At 53.1% G+C, this 24,710-nt stretch overlaps 1 protein-coding gene across 3 annotated transcripts; it reads right to left on the bottom strand.

Annotated features, from left to right (window-relative positions):
* Positions 1-4,339: 4,339 nt before the first annotated feature.
* On the bottom strand, positions 4,340-23,277 carry RAPGEFL1 (Rap guanine nucleotide exchange factor like 1). Of its 3 annotated transcripts, XR_004054918.1 has the most exons (16): positions 21,711-22,588; positions 18,394-18,472; positions 15,425-15,560; positions 15,096-15,193; positions 10,972-11,084; positions 10,586-10,753; positions 9,450-9,547; positions 9,219-9,341; positions 8,484-8,662; positions 8,300-8,390; positions 7,706-7,756; positions 7,273-7,360; positions 6,976-7,040; positions 6,551-6,605; positions 4,695-6,304; positions 4,340-4,605 (listed from the first exon to the last, which is right to left on the bottom strand). XR_004054918.1 is itself a non-coding variant. In XM_030922764.1 (15 exons), the coding sequence occupies exons 3-15, from the start codon at positions 15,539-15,541 to the stop codon at positions 6,180-6,182; spliced, it is 1,371 nt and encodes a 456-aa protein (XP_030778624.1). In that variant the 5' UTR covers positions 15,542-15,560; positions 18,394-18,472; positions 22,959-23,277; the 3' UTR covers positions 4,340-6,179. The 3 variants fall into 3 exon arrangements, 2 of the variants coding, with proteins under 2 accessions (XP_030778624.1, XP_030778623.1); XM_030922764.1 differs by lacking the exon at positions 21,711-22,588 and adding an exon at positions 22,959-23,277 and having other exon boundaries at positions 4,340-6,304; XM_030922763.1 differs by having other exon boundaries at positions 4,340-6,304.
* Positions 23,278-24,710: the final 1,433 nt, after the last annotated feature.

The raw sequence follows: 24,710 nt of genomic DNA, 5'->3' as shown, positions 1-24,710 counted from the left end.
TTGAGATAGAGCCTCGGTCTGTCACCCAGGCTTGAATGCAGTGTAGGGATCTCGGCTCACTGAAACTTCCGCCTCCTGGGTTCAAGTGATTCTCCTTCCTCAGTCCCCTGAGTACCTGGGACTACAAGTGACTGCCACCACACCTGACTAGTTTTTGTATATTTAGTAGAGACAGGCTTTCACCATATTGGCTAGGCTGGTCTTGAACTCCTGACCTCAAGTGATCTGCCTGCCTCGGTCTCCCAAAGTCCTGGGATTACGGGTGTGAGCCACCATGCCTGGCCAGGAAGGGAGAATTTTTTATTTTAAATCTGTTATAGCCAGGTGCGGTGGCTCACGCCTGTAATCCCAGCACTTTGGGAGGCCGAGGTGGGTGGATCATGAGGTCAGGAGATTGAGACCATTCTGGCTAACACGGTGAAACGCCGTCTCTACTAAAAAAAAAAATACAAAAAATCAGCTGGGCGTGGTGGTGGGCGCCTGTAGTCCCAGCTACTCGGGAGGCTGAGGCGGGAGGATGGTGTGAACCTGGAAGGCGGAGGTTGGCAGTGAGCTGAGATCACACCACTGCACTCCAGTCTGGGTGACAGAGCTAGACTCTGTCTCAAAAAAAAAAATCTGTTATTAAAAACAGGAGACTGTCAGAATCTGAATTGCTTTATGGTGTAATGTAGCTATGTTAACGCGTACAAATCTCACATGACCAACTCAACGTGCCGGACACACACACTTGTATACCACCCCCAGGTCATGATATGGAACATTTCTTTTATTTATTTATTTATTTATTTATTTATTTATTTATTCATTCATTCCTCGCTCTGTTGCCCAGGCTAGAGTGCAGTGGTGTGATCTCAGCTCACTGCAACCTCCACCTCCCGGGTTCAAGCTATTCTCCTGCCTCAGCCTCCTGAGTAGCTGGGATTACAGGCATGCGCCACCACATCCGGCTTAGAGACAGGGTTTCGCCATGTTGCCCAGGCTGGTTTCAAACTCCCGAGGTCAGGCAATCTGCCTACCTCGGCCTCCCAAAGTGCTGGGATTACAGGCGACAGCCACCGCGCCCGGCCAATATGGAATATTTCTGTCACCCCACAGGACTTCTTCATGCCCCTTCCTGGTCAATACTTCCCCCTACCCTATTGAGTAGGCAATATTTTTACTTCTATCTCCATAGATTAACTTAGCCTGTTCTTGAACTTTTTCTTCTTCTTCTTTCTTTCTTTTTTTTTTTTTCTGAGATGGAGTCTTACTCTATCGCCCAGGCTGGAGTGCAGTGGCACAGTCTCGGCTCACTGCAACCTCTGCCTCCCAGGTTCAAGCAATTCTCTGCCTCAGCCTCCCAAGTAGCTGGGATTACATGGGTGCCCGCCACCATGCCCAGCTAACTTTTGTATTTTTTAGTAGAGATGGGGTTTCACCATCTTGGCCAGGCTGGTCTTGCACTCCTGACCTCGTGATCCACAGGTCTCGGCCTCCCAAAGTGTTGGGATTACAGGTATGAGTCACCCTGCCCAGACTTTTTTTCTTTTTTTTTTTTTTTTTTTTTTGAGGTGGAGTTTCACTCTTGTTGCCCAGGCTGGAGTTCAGTGGTGCGATCTCAGCTCACCGCAACCTCTGCCTCCCGGGTTCAAGCGATTCTCCTGCCTCAGCCTCCTGAGTGGCTGGGATTATAGGCATGTGCCACCACGCCCGGCTGATTTTGTATTTTCAGTAGAGTTTCTCCGTGCTGGTCAGGCTGGTCTTGAACTCCTGACCTCAGGCGATCCGCCCACCTTGGCCTCCCAAAGTGCTGGAATTACAGGCGTGAGCCACCATGCCCGGCCTATTTTTTATTTTTATTTTTAGAGACAAGGTCTCCCTATGTTGCCTGAGTTGGTCTCAAACTCCTGGACTCAAGTGATTCTTCTGCCTCAACCTCCCAAAGTGCTGGGATTACAGGCACAAGACACCATGCTCAGCTACATTTTTTAGTTTTTGTAGAGATGGGGGTCTCACTATGTTGGCCAGACTGGTCTTGAACTCCTGGGCTTAAGAGATCCTCCTACTTCAGGCCCCCAAAGTGCTCAAATTAGAGGTGTGGGCCAACATGCCCAGCCTGTGTCTGGCTTCCTTTAATCAGCATTAAGTCTGTGAGATTCATTCATGCAGGTATTAATAATTTGTTCTTTTTTCTTGCTGTATAGTATTCCACCATAAGAATATGCCCCAATGTATTTGTCCATTCATGTGTTGAAGGACGCTGGGGGTTTTTTTTTGTTTTTTGTTTTTTGTTTTTTTCCTTCCTTCCTTCCTTCCTTCCTTCCTTCCTTCCTTCCTTCCTTCCTTCCTTCCTTCCTTCCTCCCTCCTTCTCTCCCTCCCTCCCTCCCTCCCTCTCTCCTTCTCTCTTTCTTTTTTTTTGGAACTATTTTTTGAAACAGGGTCTCACTCTGTTGCTCAGGCTGCAGTGCAGTGGTGCCATCACAGCTCACTGCATCCTCATTAATTTTTTTTTTTTTTTTTTTTTTTTTTTGTAGAGACAGGGTCTCACTATGTTGCCCAAGCTGGTCTTGAACTCCTGGGTTTAAGTGATCCTCCTGCCTCAGCCTCCCAAAGTGCTAGGATTATGGGCTTGAGCCACCATGCCCAGCGTGATTGTTGCTTTTGAAAGAACACCCTGACTGTCATGTGGAAATCACACTGGTGGCAGGTAGGGATGGATCGGAGAGAGGAAGCTGACAGACCAGGTAGGAGGCTGGGAACATATGAAGGTGGTTTGGACTAGTGTGGTCACAGGGGAGTCACAGAGAAGTGGATCACTCAGAAAATGCTCTGGAATTGTAGCTGATGGGACTGGCTGAGATGAATGAGGGGTGGGAGAAAGAGGCACCAGTGGTGAGTCCTATATTTTTGCCTTGAAAACTTGGTTGCGTGGGCCAGGCGCGGTGGCTCACGCCTATAATCCCAGCACTTTAGGAGGCTGAGGCAGGCGGATCACCTGAGGTTGGGAGTTCAAGACCAGCCTGACCAACATGGAGAAACCCCGTCTCTACTAAAAATACAAAATTAGCTGGGTGTGGTGGCCTGTAAGCCCAGCTGCTAGGGAGTCTGAGGCAGGAGAATTGCTTGAACTCAGGAGGCAGAGGTTGTGGTGAGCCAGAGAGCACGCCATTGCACTCCAGCCTGGGCAACAAGAGCGAAACTCCATCTCAACAAAAAAAAAAGAAAAGAAAACTTTGGTGGGTGGCTGGGCAGTGGCACACACCTGTAATCCCAGCACTTTGGGAGGCCAAGGTGGGTGGATCACTTGAGGTTAGGAGTTTGAGATCAGCCTGGCCAACATGGTGAAACCTCGTCTCCATTAAAAATACAAAAATTAGCTGGGTGTGGTGGCCTGTGCCTGTAATCCCAGCTACTCAGGAGGCGGAGGCAGGAGGATCACTTGAACCTGGGAGGCAGAGGTTGCAGTGAGCCAAGATTGTGCCACTGCACTCCAGCTTTGGCAACAGAGCGAGAAAACCTGGGTGGATGAGAGGACCATTTTTCTGAGATGCAGAAGATTGAGGCAGAAACAGATGTGAATGCAGAAGATTGAGGGCCCAGGCATAGCTATTTGAGTGTATGATGTCTTCTGGAACTCAGGCTATCATTTGAGCCTAACACTAGGCTCTCTGCGCCCTATACTCTTAGTAGTACTGGTAAATATTGGTTGTGTGAACAGTGCATGCTGTCTGCAGGGGACAGACCTGGGTTAGGGGACCAGTGCCCTCACTAGTAATTATTCTGGGACTGTTCTACCTCCATCTTCTACCTTACAGGATTAGAATTAAACGTGATCTATTTATGCCACCTGGAACATGTATGAACTAAAACATCCCCTCTTCTGAGTTCCAGGCATTATGTGACATGTCGTGAGGTTGGCATCTTTTCCTCTTACCCACATTTTCTTTCTTTCTTTTTTTTTTTTGGCAGAGCCTTGCTCTGTTGCCCAGGCTGGAGTGCCATTGCGCCTTGCAACCTCCACCTCCTGATTCAAGCTAGTCTCCTGCCTCAGCCTCCCGAGTAGCTGGGATTACAGGAGTGCACCACCACGCCTGGCTAATTTTTGTATTTTTAGTAGAGACAGCGTTTCACCATGTTGGCCAGGCTGGTCTCGAACCCCTGACCTCAGGTGATCTGCCCGCCTCGGCCTCCCAAAGTGCTGGGATTACAAGCAAGCATGAGCCACTGTACCCAGCCACCCACATTTTCAAAGTCTCTCCAAAACAGCCCTGCTCCTGGCAGCACTGAGGGGTCATCCCCTCTCCCCTCCCTCAGCCCTTCCACAGCCTCAAAGAAAACAGAATGGAGAAGAGCAGACAGGTTGATTCAGAGACTTTATCGGCTTTTTTTCCACCCAGCAGTTTCTGCAATGACAACCGAGCCTGTACAATACACATGGTTCACTCTGTTAAAGCTGCAGGGCAAGGGGAGGGGGCTGGGGGTCCCTGGGCAGGCATCAAGGTTAGGGGTGAGCAGCAGCAAAGACTGGGCCAGTGTGTCCCAGTATTCGACCCAGAGGGTGGTGGCAGCTGGAGTTCCAAGGCTGCTGGAAGGGGTCAGGAGGAAGGCTAGGAAGCTGGGCGCTGCAGGGAGAGGAGAGTGCATCAGCAGTAGCAGGGAGGGGGCCCATGGGACACTGTCAGGGCAAGAGGGCATGGGACACAGCGCCTACCTATGTTCACAGAGGATTTCTGCCACAGGAACAAGACAGATCACTGTATAAAAGGGTCTGTACAACATTACCTATGATACAATGTTCACATATGATACAAGGCTCTTTCCCTCTTTGAGTTTTAAAAAATAAATGTACAATTCCAGAACTTTGGGTAAAAAATATATACACCCTCATAGCAGGAACAGCAGCTGCTTTTGCTACTGCTGTTGCTGCCTCTTCAAAAGGGAAAGAGGTGGTGCCAGAAAGAAGGGTGAGGCTGTGCCAGGAAACCTCACCCAGTAGCTGCCAGGAGCCCCTGCACCCCTCAGGCCTTGAGGCTGGTGATGGGAGGGAGGGGAGCAGAGGTAATAAAGGCCTTGCCAGAGTCCGGTGGCGCCTTTACAGTCTCCGCCATCCCCCTCCCCCACTTTGGGGCTGCCTGCCCCAGGTATAGGGATCCACCCCACCCCAGCTCTACGGGGAGGACAAAGGAGGAGTCAAGACAGGGAGAGGGACAGAGACCATGTTGTTGGTGTCAGACACATGAGTCAGAAGGGGGATGCCAACTCCCTCCTTAGCAGTTAGATACCCCAAAAAGCAGGAATGTGGGCAGCAGACACCCCTAGCTCCTGATACTGCTCTAACCCAGCCCACTGCAAGGCAGGGGGAGGGTCCTCTAGGCAGCTGAGGCCTGTGTTTCCCTGAGCATCTTTTACCCTCTCATCAGAGTCCATTCCCGGACCTTCAGGAGGCCTGAGTGGGGGACTTGCAAGGGCTGATGGGTAACCCCTCCTACCTGCTGCCACTCCCTGCCCTGAAAAGCAGCTTGGCTCACCAGCCTGGGCATGCAGGGCAGCATGAGGAGCTGAGCAGAGAGTGTGGGGGTGGAGAAAGCACCCCGTACCATCCAGGGGAAGAGTAGACAAGAGTAGCACCAAACGGAAGGACCCTCCCCAGTACACCCAGCATCCGCCCTCAATTACCAGATGCACTCCTGCTCCCTAAAAGGAGACACACACACACACACACACACACACACACACACACACACACACACAGCAACATAATATTCCTTGGGGTCCCAGCCCTGACCAGGAAGAAGCTGGACAGGTGGTGGAGAAGAAGGCTGCCAATCCCTCCCACAATCCCACTCTGCAAGACAGAAGGGTGGGTGGCATTCTTTCCCGCTGGGAAGAGGAAGCTGGAAGCTCCATCCCCAGAACAGATCTCGATGGGAGGTGATAGAGGAAGGAGCTTTCTGCCCCCTTTCTCAGAGGGGACAGGAACCAGCAAAGTGTAGTTTTGGCTTGAAGGAGCAATGGGGAGAGGACTTCAGCAGGATGAACAGACTTATGGGTCCAGGGGTAAATCCATCCAACTCTTTCCCGTGGAGCAGGAATTTGCTCCACAGGAAAGATGTCAGATGTTGGTTGAGACATCGTGCAAAGTGCTTGAGTGCCAGGTGCCCAAGGATCTGGCGGGTCTGACTTGGAGCCTCCACTCTTACTGACTATTCGCTTCCAGCTTGTAGGAGAGCTCAAAGAGGAGGTTCTGGTTATCGATGACCTGAAACTGGCGCACATAGGCCTTGGTCTGCAGGTGATGGGGGGATGCCTCCATGTCCAAGCCTAGTGGGTAAAGAGGGAGAGGCAGTCAGGTTCCCAGCCTCCCTTTTTCCTCTACACACACACCGGGCAGAGGATCAGGCTGTGGACTGAGACAGATGTTGGGCAAGAAGGCCTCTGCAGAGGCAAGGAGAGAATGGGGAACCAGCAAGTGTATGGAAATACACATTTGGACAGGGAGTTCTGCCCTGAACCCTCCCATTCAGTCAAAGCTCTACCTGTACTGCTTTCAGTACCCTGGGTACTCACAAAGGGGCCGGCTCCGGTATTTGCGGATTGTTCTCACTTTTTCGGCCACTGAATGCTGGGAGATGACAAGGAATGAGCCCTGAAAGGGGCACAGAAAGAAGCTCCCCCTCTTATGCTCCCCCTCCGCCATTCTCCAACTCTGCTTTACTCCCTCCAGTCTCCAATTCTGGAGGGTCTCTGAAGGACCAAAGGAGTGGGTGTAACAGAGTGCCAGGTGAGGGGGAGGTGGAGTTGCCCCCAAGCTGCCTGTCAGCTCTGCCACCCGTGGGTGGGTTGCCACAGTGATGCCACCAGGGAGACAGTCAAGTCTGTTAGGCAAGCTGGGCACTTGGAGGAAGGCTGCTATTTTTGGGAGGTGATGAGAGAGGGAGAGGATACAAGCCCCTCACTTGTGGGACTAGAGGTTTGCAGTGCCACTCACTCACCAGCTTCTCAATGTTCACCAAACCATCTACAAGGGTCTTACTCCCTTCGTGCAGAAAAGTCAGATCTAGGAGATGTGGAGAGAATCCAATGTGAGGAAAGGATAAGAGAGGCGGTCCAAAGGGGCCACTGCACCTGAGGACCCGGCTCTTCCCCAGAACCCACTCTGTCTGGGGTGGGGGGCTCCTCTCCAGGCAGATACTCAGGGCTGAGTCGAGAGGGGGCTGGAAGTCTGAAGCGGGATATAGGAGAAGGGAAGCATGGGTGGAAGCGGCACAGCTTGGGAGTTACTCTCTCACCTTTGAGGATCAGAGGCACGAAGGGAATCACAGGGGGCTTCATTTTGGAGATCACTTCTCGGTAGCTTTTGTGGTTCCTGCAGGGATCCTAGTATTCCACAGGAGAGAGATCAAGGGACAGACTGGCCAATGTGTCCCAAAGATGTCCCCAGCTTCCTCCCTCACCCCCTGCCCTGTATACATTCCTGATCAGATAGGAGTACTGGGGGCTTTCTAATGGTGTGGTGGGGAGGGGCCTGACTACTCCCCCTTTACTTCAAGAAACACAGGGGCGCAATCCTTCCACCCTCCCCCTCCAGCATGGTAAGGAGGGTAGGGGTCGCACGCGCGCACTAAACACCTTGAAAGGAAAGCTTGAGGAAGGGGGTTTATGCGAACAGAGGGTTTCTGGGCTCTAAGTCCAAGAGCAGAAGAAAGAGCCAAACCCACTCACCGTCAGGTTCTCAAATTTGCGGAACAAGTTCTTGAATTTCCCTGGCAGCTTCTGCAGAGTTGGAAGGAAGGAGAAGGGATATTAGAGTGGAGCTCCCTGGGTTACATGGGAGCCTCGGATTAATTCTCCCTGTTGGAGGAGGGCAAAAGGGCCTGCATGGCTTGTAGGGGGCTGGGAAGCTGGTGGGTGGGGAAACGAAGTCAGGCCTTGGCTAAGTCTAGAAGCTTGAAACAGACCAGAGGAATTCATTATTCTGGGGAAGGCCAGGTCTCTCTTATGTAGGTGCTTTGTACAAAGATGGCCCCACTGACTATGGCTGAAAATCAGCCCAACTCCCACAGCCAAGTCTGCGACCTGACCTAGCCAAGGGCTGCCTGCTGCGACTCAGGCGGGATCCTGGCTTTTCACTAATTTGCACAAAGACAGGGTCCGTTAGCCAAGCTGTGCGCCCTGGGGTTGCGTATGCCAGAAGAGGGCGCCTCTCTCCAATTGGCACAAAGACTCCCACAAGGCCAGCGGCCATCCCGAGAGGACGCAATTCGGGAAGCCCGGGATGCCCAGATCCCCAGGTAGGAACGGGAGGGGTCTCATCACCTCCCAGGTGAGTCGAAGGCGACTGACAGCAGCGTTGTCCAGCCCCATGACCACAGCATAGAAAGACAGCAGGTCCTGGTTCTGCTTGCAGCTGCGGGGGTGGGAGGCGGGGTCAGGGGCGGGCGGTGGCGCGGGCCTCGGGCCTCGGGCCTGGGCTCCCCCTCCCGCCGACGGCCGCACTTACAGGGCGGCGATCTTGATGAACTTCTTGAGCAGCTGCGCGCGCTTGCCCAGGGCCTCGCAGAGCAGCACTTCGGTGGCCACCCAGTGCGTGACCTCGCTGCAGCGCTGCAGCAGCAGCTCCAGGTTGGCCGTCTCCCGGCGGCCACGCTCCCCGTGGAACACGTAGTCCACGAACTCCAGCTGCACCCACGGCAGCGGAGAGGCGGCCAGGGCGCCCGGGAGTGAGGGGAGTGGGTGGGAAGATGGCAGTGCAAGGCGATGAGGAGCAAAAGGCAGGAGGGGAGGGGCGGAAGGGGTAGAAAATAGAAAAATAGAAGGGACAGGAGGCGGCAAAGATGCGGAAAAAGAAAACAACCAGCATTAATAATATTTCACCAGCTACTGAGCACTTACTAGGTGCCAGGCAAGCACTCACGGCTGACATCCTCAAGACAACCATCTGCTAGGCATTATTGTCTCTGCCTTATTTTATTTCTTTAATAGTGAATATTTTAAAAACACAAATCCTGGGTCAGGTTCTGTGTAAGCAGCACTTGGGCCCTGGGCCACTCTGCTCTGGGGTCTCTCTCTTTGCGATTTTTTTCAGATGGGGGAACAAAGAGAGGTTACAGCCATGCGTTACCCAAGGGCTTGCTGCAAGTGAGCCTTGAACCAGGACCTTGTGCTGCGAACACCGTCTCCCAATGGCACATTTCTCCCTCCAGCCCCCCAGCACAGGGCCAGCCTCGGTCCCCACCTCATGCACACATCGGAACAGCTCCCAGTGGAAAGCAGTTAGGTGGTTGGCAACATCCTCAGGCTCCACTCGGTGGATCTCCGTGTCTCCAGGGGAGACCTGGATCTCCTCGGGGAGGGGCACCTGGTGGCAGGCAGGGGTATAGGAGCTGGGCTCCTGGTGGCACGGTGAGGGATTGCTCACAGCCCCCCTCAGCCCTCCATTCCAGCCAAGGCCTTGGAAAGTTCTTACCAGAGCCTCATAGCTGTCCCGGGTACAGGCAAACAGGTGGCTATTGATGCCCAGTGTGGTGAAAACACAGTCCTCAGTGGGCTGGAGAAGGACCTTCTCTGCAGGAGAAAGAGCTGCTCATCCTCAGCCCCTGCTGCCTGGAACCTCACACACACCCCACACTTGGCTCTGTCCTATCCAAAAACTCCTCACCCCACACTGACACATTGTAGACTAATGGAACTCATATTATCACCAGTTTATTCCATATTTATCTGGAATTGGTCAAATGATGATTTCTTTTGCACTTATAACTTTTTTCTACTCCCTTTCTTTCAAAGCTTTTCTCTTACTCTGTTGTCCTTGTGACACTGGGAAGGCTGAAATTTTTTCCTACCGTAGAGGAAAACAAAGCTTCAGTGACATTGCTGGCTTTCTGCCTTCCCACTCATCCTGTGTCTTTAGCCTGAGAAATGTGGCATCCTTACATACACCGGGAGGTTAAAGGACCAGAACACAATCCACAGGTGAGTGAGGGGCAGCACCCAGGTCAGAACCTGAGGCCTAGACCAGGGCATCCCAAACTTTTTTTTTTTTTTTTTTGAGACAGGGTTTTGCTCTTGTTGCCCAGACTGGAGCACAGTGTCACGATCTTGGCTCAATGCAACCTCCACCTCCGCGGTTCAAGTAATACTCCTGCCTCAGCCTCCCAAGTAGCTGGGATTACAGGTGCACGCCACCATGCCCAGCTAGTGCCTCCCATTTAGTAGTCCTAGGGGTCTTGTTGAAATGCTGATTTGAACAACACCAGCAGGTCTGGGGTGGGGTCTCATATGCTGCATCTCTTTTAGAGACAGAGTCTTGTTATGTTGCCCAGGATGGAGCACAGTGCCTATTCACAGGTGCAATCATAATGTACTACCTTGGATTCCTGGGCTCAAGCAATCCTCCTGAGTAGCTGGGACCGCAGGTTTGCACCACTGCACCTAGCAAGATGTTGCATCCTAACAAGCTCCCAGGCGATGCACATGAGGCTTGTCCCAGGACCATACTTTGAGTAGCAAGGGCCTAGAATTCAGTCTCTTCCCCTCCCACAGGGCACTGAGCTTGTGAGTTTCTCCTCTCGGAGCATCAGCCCAGTTCTTCCTGACCCTCACCTCCTGAGGAGGCCACAGCTACCAGGATGAGGGAATCCTCACGCCCCGCGGGCTCCTCTGAATATTGAAGTTTCTCCGTCACAGAACCCAGAATGTCCTGCACAGATGCTGAAAGGCGGCTGCGTATGGTCACATAAGAGTGGTCAGGCATGTATACACGGCAGAAGACTGGACGGAAACAGGAAAATGGCTTTCAACAGAGGGCAGAGTGGCAGCAGCTGGTACAGTTTCCTCCAGGGTGCCACTGTTCCCCACCTCTGAAGAAGGTCCTGTGAAAGGGGCTGGTTCTGCCACCCAGGGAGATGCCACTGAGGGTGCCCAAGACCCAGAGACATGTCCCCCTGAACCACTCAGGACACCCTGCCCCTCCTAATGCCCACACTCACTTTCATCAGAGCCCCGGAAGGCCACGCGGGTCTGCAGACAGGAGTCTATCCGGCGGAAGTGGCGGAAGAGTGGCTTCACCTGCTTGCTGGGTGGCTGACTCTCCTCTGGAATCCTGGCATGGACACAGCTGGGCATCAGCACGCCCTGCCAGGCATATGGACAACCAACACCAAGCAGGCAACATCAAGCAAGAATATCAGAATTGGGTCAAGGATGCACCAGCAACAGTTTCAGAAGGTGGTTAAGGGGGTCAGAAGAGAGGACAATGAGCAGGATGAGATAATTGTCCAAGTAACCCTAATCAAATGCCATCTTTTCCATGAATTCTTCTCTGGTCCACCCCACGCACCAGGAAGGTCACTTTCTTGTCTCAACTACTATAGAACATTGGGATAATGTTTATGTTCACCTCTTATCTCTTCTATGAGATTGAGAGCTTTTGAGGACTGGGATTTGGTTCCTACTGAATATTTTTTCATCCTCCAGGGCCTAGCACACTGCTTGGCACATGGTAGGTAGTAGGTCATCAGCCATTTGCTGAATTTTGCTGAAAAGAACTTCACAGTCTGGGAAGGAGATAGACAGGCATCCAGCTACTTCTAAAGCCCGGCAGGAGGCGTTGATGATGTAACAAATGTACCAGGAGAGTTCTGCTGGTGTGGGGGAAGGAGAAAGCTATTCCTAAAAGGAAGATCTAGGAAGTTTTCATCAAGAAGATAGCATTTGACCTGGGCCTTGGAGGAGAGCAGGAAGAGAAGGAGGTGGAGGCCAGGTGCAGTGGCTCACGCCTATAATCCCAGCACTTTGGGAGGGATTGGGAGGCCGAGGTGGGCAGATCACTTGAGGCCAGGAGTTCAAGACCAGCCTAGCCAACATGGTGAAACCCCGTCTCTACTAAAAATATATAAATTAGCCAGGGCTTGGTGGTGTGCACCTGTAATCCCAGCTACTTGGGAGGCTGAGGCAGAAGAATCGCTTGAACCCGGGAGGCAGAGGTTGCAGTGAGCCGAGATCACACCATTGCACTCCAGCCTGGCGACAGAGCAAGACTCCATCTCAAAAAAAAAAAGAAAAAAAAATGTCCAGGTGCAGAGGCTCACGCCTGTAATCCCAGCACTTTGGGAGGCCGAGGCGGGTGGATCATGAGGTCAGGAGATCTAGACCATCCCGGCTAACACAGTGAAACCCCATCTCTACTAAAAAAAAAATACAAAAAATTAGCCAGGCATGGTGGCAGGCGCCGTAGTCCCAGCTACTCAGGTGGTTGAGGCAGGAGAATGGTGTGAACCCAGGAGGCGGAGCTTGCAGTGAGCCGAGATCGCGCCACTGCACTCCAGCCTGGCGGACAGAGCAAGACTCCGTCTCAGAAAAAAAAAAAAAAAGAGAGAGAGAAGGGGGTGGGAGGAGGGCATTCTGGCATTCTGGCATTCTGGGGTGGACAATATAACCGACCGTGGGAAGTTGGAGAGTGCAGGAGTTGAGGTGTTATGGATGGATGGGATGTAGATGAGATGGGAAGGAACAGCAGAAGGCAGAAAGGGAAGGGTATCAAATGCTGGGATGTTTCACTTTCTCTTGGAAGCATGGGGAGCAGGGATGCCTTTGGAATAGGAGCATGAAAGATCTCTCTAGTGTCAGCACAGAGAAGGGAGAGAAGGATGCTAGACCACAAGCTGAGGCCTCCCTAATTGTGGTGCTGGGGACAGAGAAGACAGAAACTAAAAGGGCAGAATGGATGGATGGACGGATGGATGGATGGATGGATGGATGGATGCAGTGGTGTCCTGAAGCTGGTTCACACTGGCTCACAAGAGCATATTGTTAAGTTCTGGGGAATTTTGCCAACTGTTTTTTAAAGAGCCATTAAAATATAAATAAATACATATATCTCCATATATAAATATATATGTTTTAAACTTATATTCAGGCCAGGTATGGTGGCTCACACTTAGAATCCCAACACTTTGGAAGGCCGAGGCGGGAGGATTGCTGGAGCCCAGCCTGGACAACATAATGAAACCCTGTCTCTATTGAAAAATAATAATACAAATTAATAAATCATACATAAAATTTGTAATCAAATAAGTTATTACAAAAAAAGTAGTTTCCTTCCTGTTTCACTTTTTTTTTTCTTTTTTTGAGACGGAGTCTCGCTGTCATCAGGCTGGCGTGCAGTGCCACAATCTCGGCTCACTGCAGCCTCTGCCTCCTGGGTCCTGGGTTCAAGCGATTCTCCTGCCTCAGCCTCCCAAGTAGCTGGTACTACAGGCGCATGCCACCACACCCAACTAGTTTTTTTTTTTTTTAGACGGAGTCTCGCTCTGTCACCCAGGCTGGAGTGCTGTGGCCGGATCTCAGCTCACTGCAAGCTCCACCTCCCGGGTTCACGCCATTCTCCTGTCTCAGCCTCCCGGGTAGCTGGGACTACAGGCGCCGCCACGTCGCCCGGCTAGTTTTTTGTAGTTTTTAGTAGAGACGGGGTTTCACCGTGTTAGCCAGGATGGTCTCGATCTCCTGACCTCGTGATCCGCCCATCTCGGCCTCCCAAAGTGCTGGGATTACAGGCTTGAGCCACCGCGCCCGGCCAATTTTTGTATTTTTAGTAGAGACGGGGTTTCACCATTTTGGCCAGAATGGTCTTGATCTCTTGACTTCATAATCCGCTCACCTCGGCCTCCCAAAGTGCTGGGATTACAGGCGTGAACCACCACACCCAGCCCACCTTTTTTTTTTTTTTTTTTTTTCTTGAGACGGAGTCCACTCTGTCACCCAGGTTGGAGTGTAGTGATGCAATCTCAGCTCACTGCAACCTCTGCCTCCTGGGTTCAAGACATTCTCCTGCCTCAGCCTCCTGAGTAGCTGGGACTACAGGCACATGCCACGGTGCCCGGCTAATTTTTGTATTTTTAGTAGAGACGGGGTTTCACCATGTTAGTCAGGCTGGTCTCAAACTCCTGACCTCATGATTCGCCTGCCTCGGTCTCCCAAAGTGCTGGGATTACAGGCGTGAGCCACCGCACCCGGCATTTTTTTTTTTTTTAGAGATGGAGTCTCGCTCTGTCACCCAGGCTGGAGTGCAGTAAGGTGATCTCAGCTCACTGCAACCTCTGCCTCCTGGGTTCAAGCAATTCTTCTGCCTCAGCCTCCCGAGCAGCTGGGACTACAGGCCTGTGCTACCATGCCCGGCTAATTTTTGTATTTTTAGTAGAGACGGGGTTTCACCATATTGGCCAGGCTGCTCTGAAACTCCTGACCTCATGTTCTGCCCGCCTCGGCGCCCGGCCCTATTTTTTTTTTTTTTTTTTTGTAGTGAAGACAGGGTTTCACCATGTTAGCCAGGCTGGTCTTGAACCTTAAGTGATCCACCCGCCTTGGCCTCCCAAAGTGCTGGGAGGTGTGAGCCACCTTGCCCAGCCATTTTACTACCTTTTACTGCATCTACTATATGGTGGAGATACTACATAATGGCCTGTGCTGCACGTCTCTTCCCAGCTTCTCCTTCAGTGCTGTCACGTTGGTAGCTTGAAATCAGCCATGGTGACAGAGTTTACACTGTAGGAATCAGCAAAAGCTACAAATCAGTTTCTCCTGCAGCACTTGTTGTTAAATATTTACCATTACACCACTGGATTATCAGACAAATGAATGGCAGAATGGACAAAAAAGTGACTGGAGACAGCGTTTTGTGCCACCCTCCTGTGAGAGAAAAGAGCTGAAATAAAACCATACTTGGAAGCTGGGCACAGTGGCTCACACCTGTAATCGCAGCACTTTGGGAGGCTGAGGTGGGCAGATCACTTGAGGCCAGGAGTTCAAGACCAGCCTGGCCAACATGATGAAACTCATCTCTACAAAAAGTACAAAAATTAGCCAGGCAGGGTGCACCCCTGTAATCCCAGCTACTCAGGAGGCTGAGGCATGAGAATCCCTGGAACCCAGGAGGTGGAGGTTGCAGTGAGCCTAGATTGCACCACTGCTCTTCAGTCTGGGCAACAGAGTGAGACTCTGTCTCAAAACAAACAAGCAAATCCATGTTGGAGCCAATAGGCCAGAGGCAGCCCCTGTAGTAGAGGAACGCAGAGAACCTCTTTCCTGTTCCCACCCCTGCCCCACTCCCCCTCACTTTAGTTCCACCGTCTCCACCAGCTGGTGCAGCCTCAGAGTGTCCTCTCGGAGGCCCTGGTAAAGGGACTCGTCCTTCATAATTAGCAGGTATAGATCCTGGAGAGAGGAGGACAAAGAAGGTGAAGGAAGGGGTCTCATCCCAAGGGCTACTCTCTGCAGGGGCCGGGCAAGGTCTCCATGCCTTTGAGCACAGGAGAGCCATATAAGCTAAAGCCCCCTGGCATCTCTTCCTTCCAGGTACCCAGCATAAGAAGTATGGCTCCTTCACAGGGGCCCCCTTCCAGAGCTAATAGCCTGTTTACCCACCTTCTCTTCCCCCAGGCCCACCTTGATGATGTGGCCGGCCCCCTCTTCCTCTTGAAGCAGCCCCTGGTAGGTGTCCAAGAAATGGAGAAGCATGGCTAGACAGGCCTGCTTCCGGCCCAGCCCCTCAGGGCCCTCCATGCCTCCTGCCCGAACAAAGCTGACCCTTAAGTTAAGAAAAATCCCTAGGCAAGCAGACCTGAGGAACTGAGAAGAAAGATGGGAGGCTAGGCTGGGTGCAGTGGCTCACGCCTATAATCCCAGCAGTTTGGGAGGCCGAGGCAGGCAGATCACCTGAGGTCAGGAGTTCAAGACTGGTCTGGCCAACATGGTGAAACCATGACTCTACTAAAAATACAAAAATTCGCCGGGCATGGTGGTGGGTGCCTGTAATCCCAGCTACTCCGGAGCCTGAGGCACAAGAATCGCTTGAACCCGGGAGGCAGAGGTTGCAGTGAGTCGAGATAGGGCCATTGCACTCCAGCCTGGGTGACAGAGGGAGACTCTGTGTCAAAAAAAAAAAAAAAAAAAAAGGGAAAAAGCCCAGGCACGGTGGCTCACACCTGCAATACCAGCACTTTGCAAGGCTGAGGCAGGTGGATCACTTAAGGTCAGGAGTTTGAGACCATCCTGGTCAACATGGTGAAACCTTGTCTCTACTAAAAATACAAAAATTAGCCGGGCATGGTGGCGGGCACCTGTAATCCCAGCTACTCGGAAGGCTGAGGCAGGAGAATCTCTTGAACCCAGGAGGCGGAGGTTGCAGTGACCCAAGGTCACGCCATTGCACTCCAGCCTGGGCAATAAGAGCAAAACTCCATCTCAAAAGAAAGAAAGAAAGGTGGGAGGCTAAATTGCCCCCAAATATTCTCTAGATTTGGGGCCAGAAAGAAAGGAGTTTCAAGGGTCCTGGAGCCAAGACCTCCTAATGCCCCAGCCTAGGCTTTTGCTTAGGGTAGGTAGTGATGACCACTTGACCACATCCAGCTCCTGCAGGTTAGACAGGTTAGATTTTCACTTGAGGATAACCTGCCCAGACCCTTCCAACCTCTGGCCAGCCCAGGGCCTGGAGCTCACAGTGCACCTAATAAAGGCCAATGGTGTTTACCACAAACCTGACTATACCTCACTGGAAGGCCTGGTGTTTCTAAGACAGCTTGTTACTTTATTTATTTGTTTGTTTATTTAAGAGGGAGTCTCGTTCTGTTGCCCAGGCTGGAGTGCAATGGCATGATCTCAGCTCACTGCAACCTCTGCCTCCTGGGTTCAAGCGATTTCTCCTACCTCAGGCTCCCGAGTTGCTGAGACTACTAGGTGCCCGCCACCAAGCCCGGCTAGTTTTTTGTATTTTAGTAGAGACGGAGTTTCACCTTGTTGGCCAGGCTGATCTCAAACTCCTGCCCTCAAGTGATCCACCCGCCTCAGCCTCTCAAAGTGCTGGGATCCAAAAGCTTGAGCCACCGCACCTTGCCAAGAGCCTGTAACATTGTACTCAGTGGTCTGACATTTACAATTAGGTCTTAAAATAACTCTGTGAGAGGCCCATGCTTACATGAGACCCTATGAATAGCCCATCCAGCGGCTCCTCTCTAGCAGACCCTACTGAAGCACAACCGTGGCCTGATGTTTACATCAGACCCCAGCATAACTCACTGGGCAACCAGATGTTTTAGAGCAATAATTCAGTGGGGATAGAGGCGCCCTTAGTAGAATAATAACACCTTGGCTGGGTGCAGGGGCTCACGCCTGTAATCCCAGCACTCTGAGAGGCCAAGGCAGGCAAACCACTTAAGGTCAGGAGTTCGAGACCAGCCTGGGCAACATGGTGAAACTCCGTCTCCACCAAAAAATACAAAAAGTAGCCAGGTGTGGTGGTGTGGGCCTGTAGTCCTCAGCTACAGGGGAGGCTGAGACAGGAGAATCACTTGAACCCAGGAGGCAGAGGTTGCAGTGAGCTGAGATCACACCACTGTACTCCAGCCTGGGTGACAGAGCAAGACTGCATCTCAAAATAAATAAATAAATAGGCCGGGCGCGGTGGCTCAAGCCTGTAATCCCAGCACTTTGGGAGGCCGAGACGGGCAGATCACGAGGTCAGGAGATCAAGACCATCCTGGCTAACACAGTGAAACCCTGTCTCTACTAAAAAAATACAAAAAACTAGCCGGGCGAGGTGGCGGGCGCCTGTAGTCCCAGCTACTCGGGAGGCTGAGTCAGGAGAATGGTGTAAACCCGGGAGGCGGAGCTTGCAGTGAGCTGAGATCCGGCCACTGCACTCCAGCCTGGGCCACAGAGCGAGACTCCGTCTCAAAAATAAATAAATAAATAAATAAATAAATAAATAAATAAATAAATAACACCTTTCATTTGTACAGGGATCTGCAGCCTCCAAAGCACTCCCACATCTGTTATCAAAGTGATCTTCATAGCAGCTCATAAATAGGCAAGGCAGGTGCTATTTACCTCCATTTTACAGAAGAGGTAACTGAGTCCCCACAAGGTTAGGTAATCTGTCCAAGTCACACAGCTGGCGAGTAGAAAAGCTGGGACTGAAACCCAGGTATGTTTTCTTTTCTTTTCTTTCTTTTTTTTTTTTTTTTTTTTTGAGATGGAGTCTCACTCTGTCGCCCAGTCTGGAGTGCAGTGACGTGATCTCGGCACACTGCAACCTCCGCCTCCTGGGTTTGAGTGATTCTGCTGCCTCAGCCTCCCAAGTAGCTGGGGTTACAGGTGTGTGGCACCACGCCTGGCTAATTTTTTGTATTTTTAGTAGAGATGGGGTTTCACCATGCTGGCCCAGCTGGTCTCGATCTCCTCACCTCAGGTGATCCACCCACCTTGGCCTTCCAAAGTGCTGGGATTACAGGCGTGAGCCACCACACCCAGCCCCAGGTATGTTTCCTAGGGGAGAGTTTAGGCTCGGAAATTGCATGTGGGATGGAGGGAGTGGCTCCCTTCTGACCTCTCCTTTTACAGACTCCACAAAAGGATATTACTGGTGTAGCTCCTGCAGAAATTTCTCCGTCGGGAGGAAGAGAGAATGGGTAAGGACAATGTCATCCAGCAGGACATCTGTAAAGATCAGTGGGCACCACGGATGTCAGGAGGGCACTTCCAGAATGAAACTGGAAATGCAGTGCCTCCCTCTCTTGCCCCTGAGGGCAAGTTCTCTTTAGCCAGGCTGGAGCCCCAGCCACCTGCCCCGTCATGCTCTGCACACACGCACATACACATGTGTAAAGGTTCTGGGCAGCCGCTGCGGGGGTGGGTTTGGCAGCTGCCAAGGCAGCTGAAGGGAAGGGGGGGGCGTGCCTTTGATGGCCATGTGCACTTCTCTTCAGAGTATGTGGGAAGTTGGTCAGATAACACACCAAGCTTGAGTTCTGCCTGAAAAAAGAAGTAGCCCACAGAAGAGTCTCTAGACAAAGAGTATTTCCAAACACAGAGGTTAGCATCAGTGGGGAGTGTGTGTGTGTGTGTATGTGTGTGTGTGTGTGTGTGTGTATGTGCGCAGGCGCGCGTGTATCCCTCTTCTCCTCCCCATTCCCTACCTAACAGCTTTGAGTTCTAACTAGGCAGGTGGGAACCAGCCTGACTGGAAGAGACTGCCATTGCTTTGATCCCAGAACCTTTAAATAGAAATCCTGTGTCCTTTAGGTGCCCAGAGACAGAAGGGTTAATGATGGAATGGTGAAGGGGAGCGGCTCCTCTCACCACCCCTTTCCCCTCCACACCCCCGTCTGGGCCTGGCTCAGCCAGTCAGCCGGGTACAAGGTCGCCCTGACTTGCAGCCAGCCCTGGGGTGGGGCAGGGCCGCCTGGCACACACAGACAGGCAAGGTGCAGGGAGGGAGCCAGGTGTCCTCACCAGGACAGGTTAGGGCCAGGTCCCCAGGCACGGTCCCAGGACAAAACCAAGGCTTCTGACTGCCTTTGGTTCACTATCCCCTGTGGTCAGTTCTAGCCATGAAGGTGGAGAAGGAAAACCAACATGAAGTAATTGACTTCAATGATTTCATTTCGCAAATGTGAAACTGAGGCCCAGAGCTGGGAGGGACTTGCCTGGAGCTGGAATAAGAACCCAGAATCCTGCGTCTTTGTCCTTTCTCAGTATGCCCGAGGCAAGCAGCGTGTTAGAGTAAAACCTAGTGGTCAGAGGGGGCTGCCTGGACGTTGGAGAGGCTTTGGTAGGTTAAGAGTAACTTCTGTAAGTTCTCTCCTCCCACATACCCTGGGAGGAGACCAGGATGACTTGAGAACATTGGTTTTATTGGAGAACATCAGAGTGGCAGGTTAAGCTGATTCTCATTCACCCTGAGACTGCTTTGGACTTTCCCAAACCAGTTACTCTGGGAATCAAGGCTGCCAGATAACATGGGTGACATTTCAGGAGTCTTACCCCAAAGGAGAATGAGCAGAGCATGTGGCACCAGGCCCCTGTAAATGGGGAAAGACAGTTTCTCCCTTTTCCTCCCTGCCCAGCTACCCTGCTGTGTTCTTACAATGAGTCAGAGAGCCCCCAGCTCTGACCCCCAGCTTCAGGGATGGGGGTGAGGAAACGAGAGGCCTGACATCCTTCATAGACTTTATCTCACAGGATTCCTAAGCTGGAGCAAAGGAAGAGTAAGATGGGGCAAAGTGGAGGAGATGCTGATATGGGGGCCACAGTTGGGCATCTGCCTTTTCCAAGGCAGGCTCTGGGCCAATGTACAGCCTCCCTAGGGAATGTGTCATAGAGACACAGGGTGTGTGGTGTAGGCGGAAAGTTATGGTTAGGAGAGCTGTGTGTGTCTGATATTTTTCTAATTAAATCCAAAAGGTGTCAGCTCCCCAGGGCAACTATAGTCTGCGCCAAAGGAGAGGACCTAGGTCTTGAGAAGGATCTAGGAGAGTGGAGCCCCCCTCCACACATCTAGGTTGGGGTTCCCTGCCGAGGGCTGAGAGCAAGTGTGAAAGCCCTCAGCATTAGGGTATCAGCCAGGGCTCCCAAACCTCAGATCCTCCTGGGCTTAGTGCAATGCCTAGAGCTAGACCTAGAGACCCCTACTAACCAGCTATTTGGGGCCTTGGTTTCCTTAAAGGCCCCTTAGTAGGGATGCTGAAAGGGAATGGTGAAAGAGTATCATCATTTAGGGAATAAGCTTCTCAGGGTGTGGTGATTATGTTTTAAAGAGGCCGTGTGCCAGGTCCAGTGGCTCATGCCTGTAATCCCAGCACTTTGGGAGGCTGAGGTGGGGGGGGGCGAGTGAATCATGAGGTCAGGAGTTCAAGACCAGCTTGGCCAAGTTGGTGAAACCCCGTCTCTACTAAAACTACAAAAATTAGCCAGGCTGGTGGATCACGCCTGTAATCCCAGCACTTTGGGAGGCCGAGGCAGGCAGATCACGAGGTCTGGAGATCAAGACCATCCTGGCTAACACGGTGAAACGCTGTCTCTACTAAAAATACAAAAATTAGCCAGGCGTGGTGGCACACGCCTGTAGTTCCAGCTACTCGGAGACTGAGGCAGGAGAATCGCTTGAACCTGGGCGGTGGATGTTGCAGTGAGCTGAGATCACACCACTGCACTCCAGCACTCCAGCCTGGGTGAGAGTGAGACTATGTCTCAAAAAAAAGCTGTGTGCTGAGGCCTGACACCGAAAGGGAAGGGTGGAAGCTGGAGGCGCTTGGACACCCTAGATGCTGCAGGGCCCTGATGCCGACCCAGCCACCTCTCCCCTTCCAGACACCTTCTGAGTCTACCCCAAGGAGAACACTATCCCCCCACCAAACTGCTAAGGACAACGCATCCTTTGCTGATGCCTAAAAGGCAGCTTGGGGCCTGTGCCTGTCTGGCACTTCCTCCTGGGGTGGGCCAGCCTGTGCTGTGCAGGCCTCTGAACAGTCAGGGACCCCAGGGTTTTCAGGGCTCAAGCACCTCTGGCAGGTGGCATGGCTGTGCTGGGCACCTTCCATCTTAATGTGTCAGGCCCTAATTTGGAGCCACAGGAGGAGGTATTCAACATCAGGGACCCATGGGAGTCAGTGGCTACAATGCCCAGGGGAAAGGAAGGGTGACTGAAGGAGAGTAAGAGGCAAGAGGCTCAGCTGCTTCTCCAGATGGGGGTGAGGCTGCTGTAGGGAGGAAGGTGGGTACTGCCCTCCTCTTCCGCGGGAGGGTCTCTGCCTCCGCTAGGCCCCTAGCTGGCTTCCGCGGACCACTCAACCCCATAACCAGGCTCCAGCACGGCGCCACCCCCACGCTCCAAGGGCAAGGAAGAGGAGCCGGGACCAGACCCTGCTCCGGGTGTTCGAGCCCACCGGCTCCTTACCTGAGGCGCTGCTGTCCCTGGTGGCCCCTCCAGCAAGCCGCTCTAGAACCCGGTTCAGAAGATGCTCCGGCCGCTCGGGGGCGCCCAGGGGGGCCCAGGGCGGCGAAGTCAAGGGCTCGCCCGGGGACAGCTCGTCAGATGAGTAGGAGGAAGGGGAGCGCAGGGGCCCCCCTCCCCCGAGCGGCCCCGGCCCCGGCACCTCCTCCAGCTGCAGCCAGCAGGGCCCCCCGCCGCCCGGCTCCTCCGAGACCCCCGCCGGCTCTCCCCCTTCCTCCTCAGGTGGGGGCTCCAGCCCCAGCTCGGCGGGGGGCTCCCGGAGGAAAGCGGGGAGCAGCAGGCGAGACACGCTCTGACGCCGCTGCAACGACCGCGTTCCCCCCGCTGGACCGCCGCCCCCGCCGGGTCCCCCACCCCCTCCAGGCCCACCGCAGCTCCCCGGACCCCCGCCGGGACCTCCCGCCACCGTTCGGCCCGCCAGCTGCGACGTCTGCTTCTTCAGAAATTTCTCCAGAGGCTTCATGCCCCCCCCCCGCCCCTCTCCTAGGGGCCGCCGGGGGACCCAGGTGTCCCAGGCGCGGGCGGGGGGGGGGGCGGGGACACGATGCTCAGAGCTGGAGGAGCAGAGGGCCGTGCCAGGAGCCGGACTGGGGGCCAGAGGTGCCGAGCCTCGCTGGCCAGAGTCCAGGGGCCAGTAGCCGGGGAGGTGCCAGAAGGAAGGAGTGCCCGCTCTCAGCAACCCCCCATGCCGGCTGCAGCCGGCACGCGGCCCGAAGAGTGGGCAGGCTGCGGGGCCGGTGCCCCCGGCTCTGCGCTGCGGCGGCAGAGGCAGCGGGCGGAGCGCAAGGCTGGGAGGACGCGGCGGCGGCTGCGCTCCTGGCCGCGAGGAGGGGGAAGGTGGCAGAGCTGAGACCGCGCCCCCTCCTCCAGTCCCCGCCCAGTCCCCGCCCCTGACCTTCCTGGGCCCGCCCCCACGCCGCACGAGGCTTGAACTCGCGCGCTGGGGTTGACCACGAGGGAAACAGTAAAACAGTAAGGGACTTGGGTTCCGGGCAGAAGAAATTAAGGGCAAAGGTAAGGCAGAGATTTACCAAAGGGGAAGGATTCTTGGCTCAAGGGATAACCGGGTCTCAGCATCATTTCAAAGTCAGGACAGGTCTGTGGCCTGGACACCTTGACTCAACTACCTGTGTACCCAAGTCAGGCCTACAGATTGCTGAACCCAAGAGTGTGCACCTTTCCCATACTCACAGGAATATGTGGACTTTATCTTCCTTCTGTGAGAAGGGCTGGGAAGGCCTCTTGGGTGAATTAGCACTGTCACTGGAGGCGGTGCCCATCTGTCCTCTCTGGTAGGGCACCATAGGTGGTGTGGGCCTGGTCTGTGGGCAGGTACTGGCAGGCAGGTAGGAGCCAGGCAGGGAGCAGCAGGTTGTGGCAGGTCTAGCTGGGGTGAGGAGGGGATAATAGGCAATGGGGAGGAGACCAGGAGCACAAGGGCACCTGGGCCCAGATGGCAGCAGAAGGAAGCAGGACCATGGAGACAGGTGACAAGCCCCAGAACTGCCAACTATCATTAAGCACAGAGCCCAAGTGTACATAGCCATGGAGTGGGAAAAGTGGTGCCAAATTAACACTCCAAGTAATCCTTACTCCTGATGCCCACTCCAGGAGCATTCTGTCCTTAAGGATATGCTGCCCCAGAAGGGGGGGGCAGCGTAAAGCTATGTTAAGTGTGAGAACATCCAGGTTAGACTTACTAGGCGCGGAGAGTGGCAGCAGGTTCCGGGTGAGTTGAGGCTCTCTAGACAATGCCCCACCCCTGTTTACCAAGCACCAACCAGGCAGGGACAGGAATGCTAATGGCTGGGAGTGGTAGTAAAACTGAACAGGGTGTGTACGACATACGTATCAATGTATGTGCATATCTGTTCCCATGTGTGCTAGAGCATGTGTTCACAGAAATAAAGCTTTGCACACCCATCTGTTTGTGGATTTGGAAACAGTAAAAAGACGACAGTGCACAATTTTGACTAAGAAGCTGTATCAGAGGACTGAGTATCAGCTTCCTGTGCTCCCCTTATTGGACACCCCAATATCCCCGGGCTTGAAAGGGGAAAGTGGCTGGAATGGGTTGGAGCTCCCCAGGTAGCATTTTATGAACTGAATAGGAAGAGGGAAGGGCTTCTCTCCCAGCACATGCCACAGTTACCAGATTAAGCCGGTTGCCTTGGTAACCTTCTCTCTGGGCAGGATTTGGGAATTGTTGGTTAGGAAGGGCGAATTGGGGAGTGTGAAGGGTGTGGGGGGTTGAAAATAAAAGGGACTGAAAGACTTCTGGAAGCTAGAAGCTTGGGACACAGGACCCCAGCACTCCCCCAAACGCTCAAGGATATCAGGCAGAGACTAAGTTCAACATTTTGAATCAGTGAGGAGAGCCAGCATCAAGTCATGGTCCTCCTGGAGTGGCGGCGGTTTTCACCCTGACTACACACTGGAATCACAGGGAAGCTTCTCAGAAATATTGATGCCGACTGGGTGTGGTGGCTCACGCCTGTAATCTCAAGTGTTGGGAAACTAAGGCGGGCAGATCACTTGAGGTCATGAGTTCAAGACCAGCCTGACCAACATGGTGAAACCCCATCTCTACTAAAAATAAAAAAAGCAATTAACCGGGCATGGTGGCACACACCTTTAATCCCAGCTACTCTAGAGGCTGAGGCAGAAGGATCGCTTGAACCTGGGAGGTGAAGGTTGCAGTGAGCTGTTATGCTACTGCACTCCAGTCTGGGTGAGAGACTCCATATTTAAAAAAAAATACTGGCCAGGCGCAGCGGCTCCCGCCTATAATCCCAGCACTTTGAGAGGCCGAGAAGGGTGCATCATGAGGTCAGGAGTTCGAGACCAGTCTGGCCAACATAGTGAAACCCTGTCTCTACTAAAAATACAAAAATTTGCTGGGCATGGTGACGGGTCCTTGTAATCCCAGCTACTCAGGAGGCT

The sequence above is a fragment of the Rhinopithecus roxellana genome, chromosome 19, assembly GCF_007565055.1.
Source record: "Rhinopithecus roxellana isolate Shanxi Qingling chromosome 19, ASM756505v1, whole genome shotgun sequence".
NCBI classification, from domain to species: domain Eukaryota; kingdom Metazoa; phylum Chordata; class Mammalia; order Primates; family Cercopithecidae; genus Rhinopithecus; species Rhinopithecus roxellana.
The sequence above is the reverse complement of the archived record's forward strand: the minus strand, read 5'-3'. Positions and strand labels throughout refer to the sequence as shown.

What these genes read in the sequence shown, in the direction of transcription:
- RAPGEFL1 (XM_030922763.1), bottom strand. Translation starts at nt 22,230, where the DNA reads ATGAAGCCTCTGGAGAAATTTCTGAAGAAGCAGACGTCGCAGCTGGCG. An exon ending in AGCTGTGGCCTCCTCAGGAG is followed by an intron (nt 9,548 to 10,585) that starts GTGAGGGTCAGG and finishes TTTCTCCTGCAG; the next exon opens with AGAAGGTCCTTCTCCAGCCC. An exon ending in GCAAATTTGAGAACCTGACG is followed by an intron (nt 7,361 to 7,705) that starts GTGAGTGGGTTT and finishes GTGGAATACTAG; the next exon opens with GATCCCTGCAGGAACCACAA.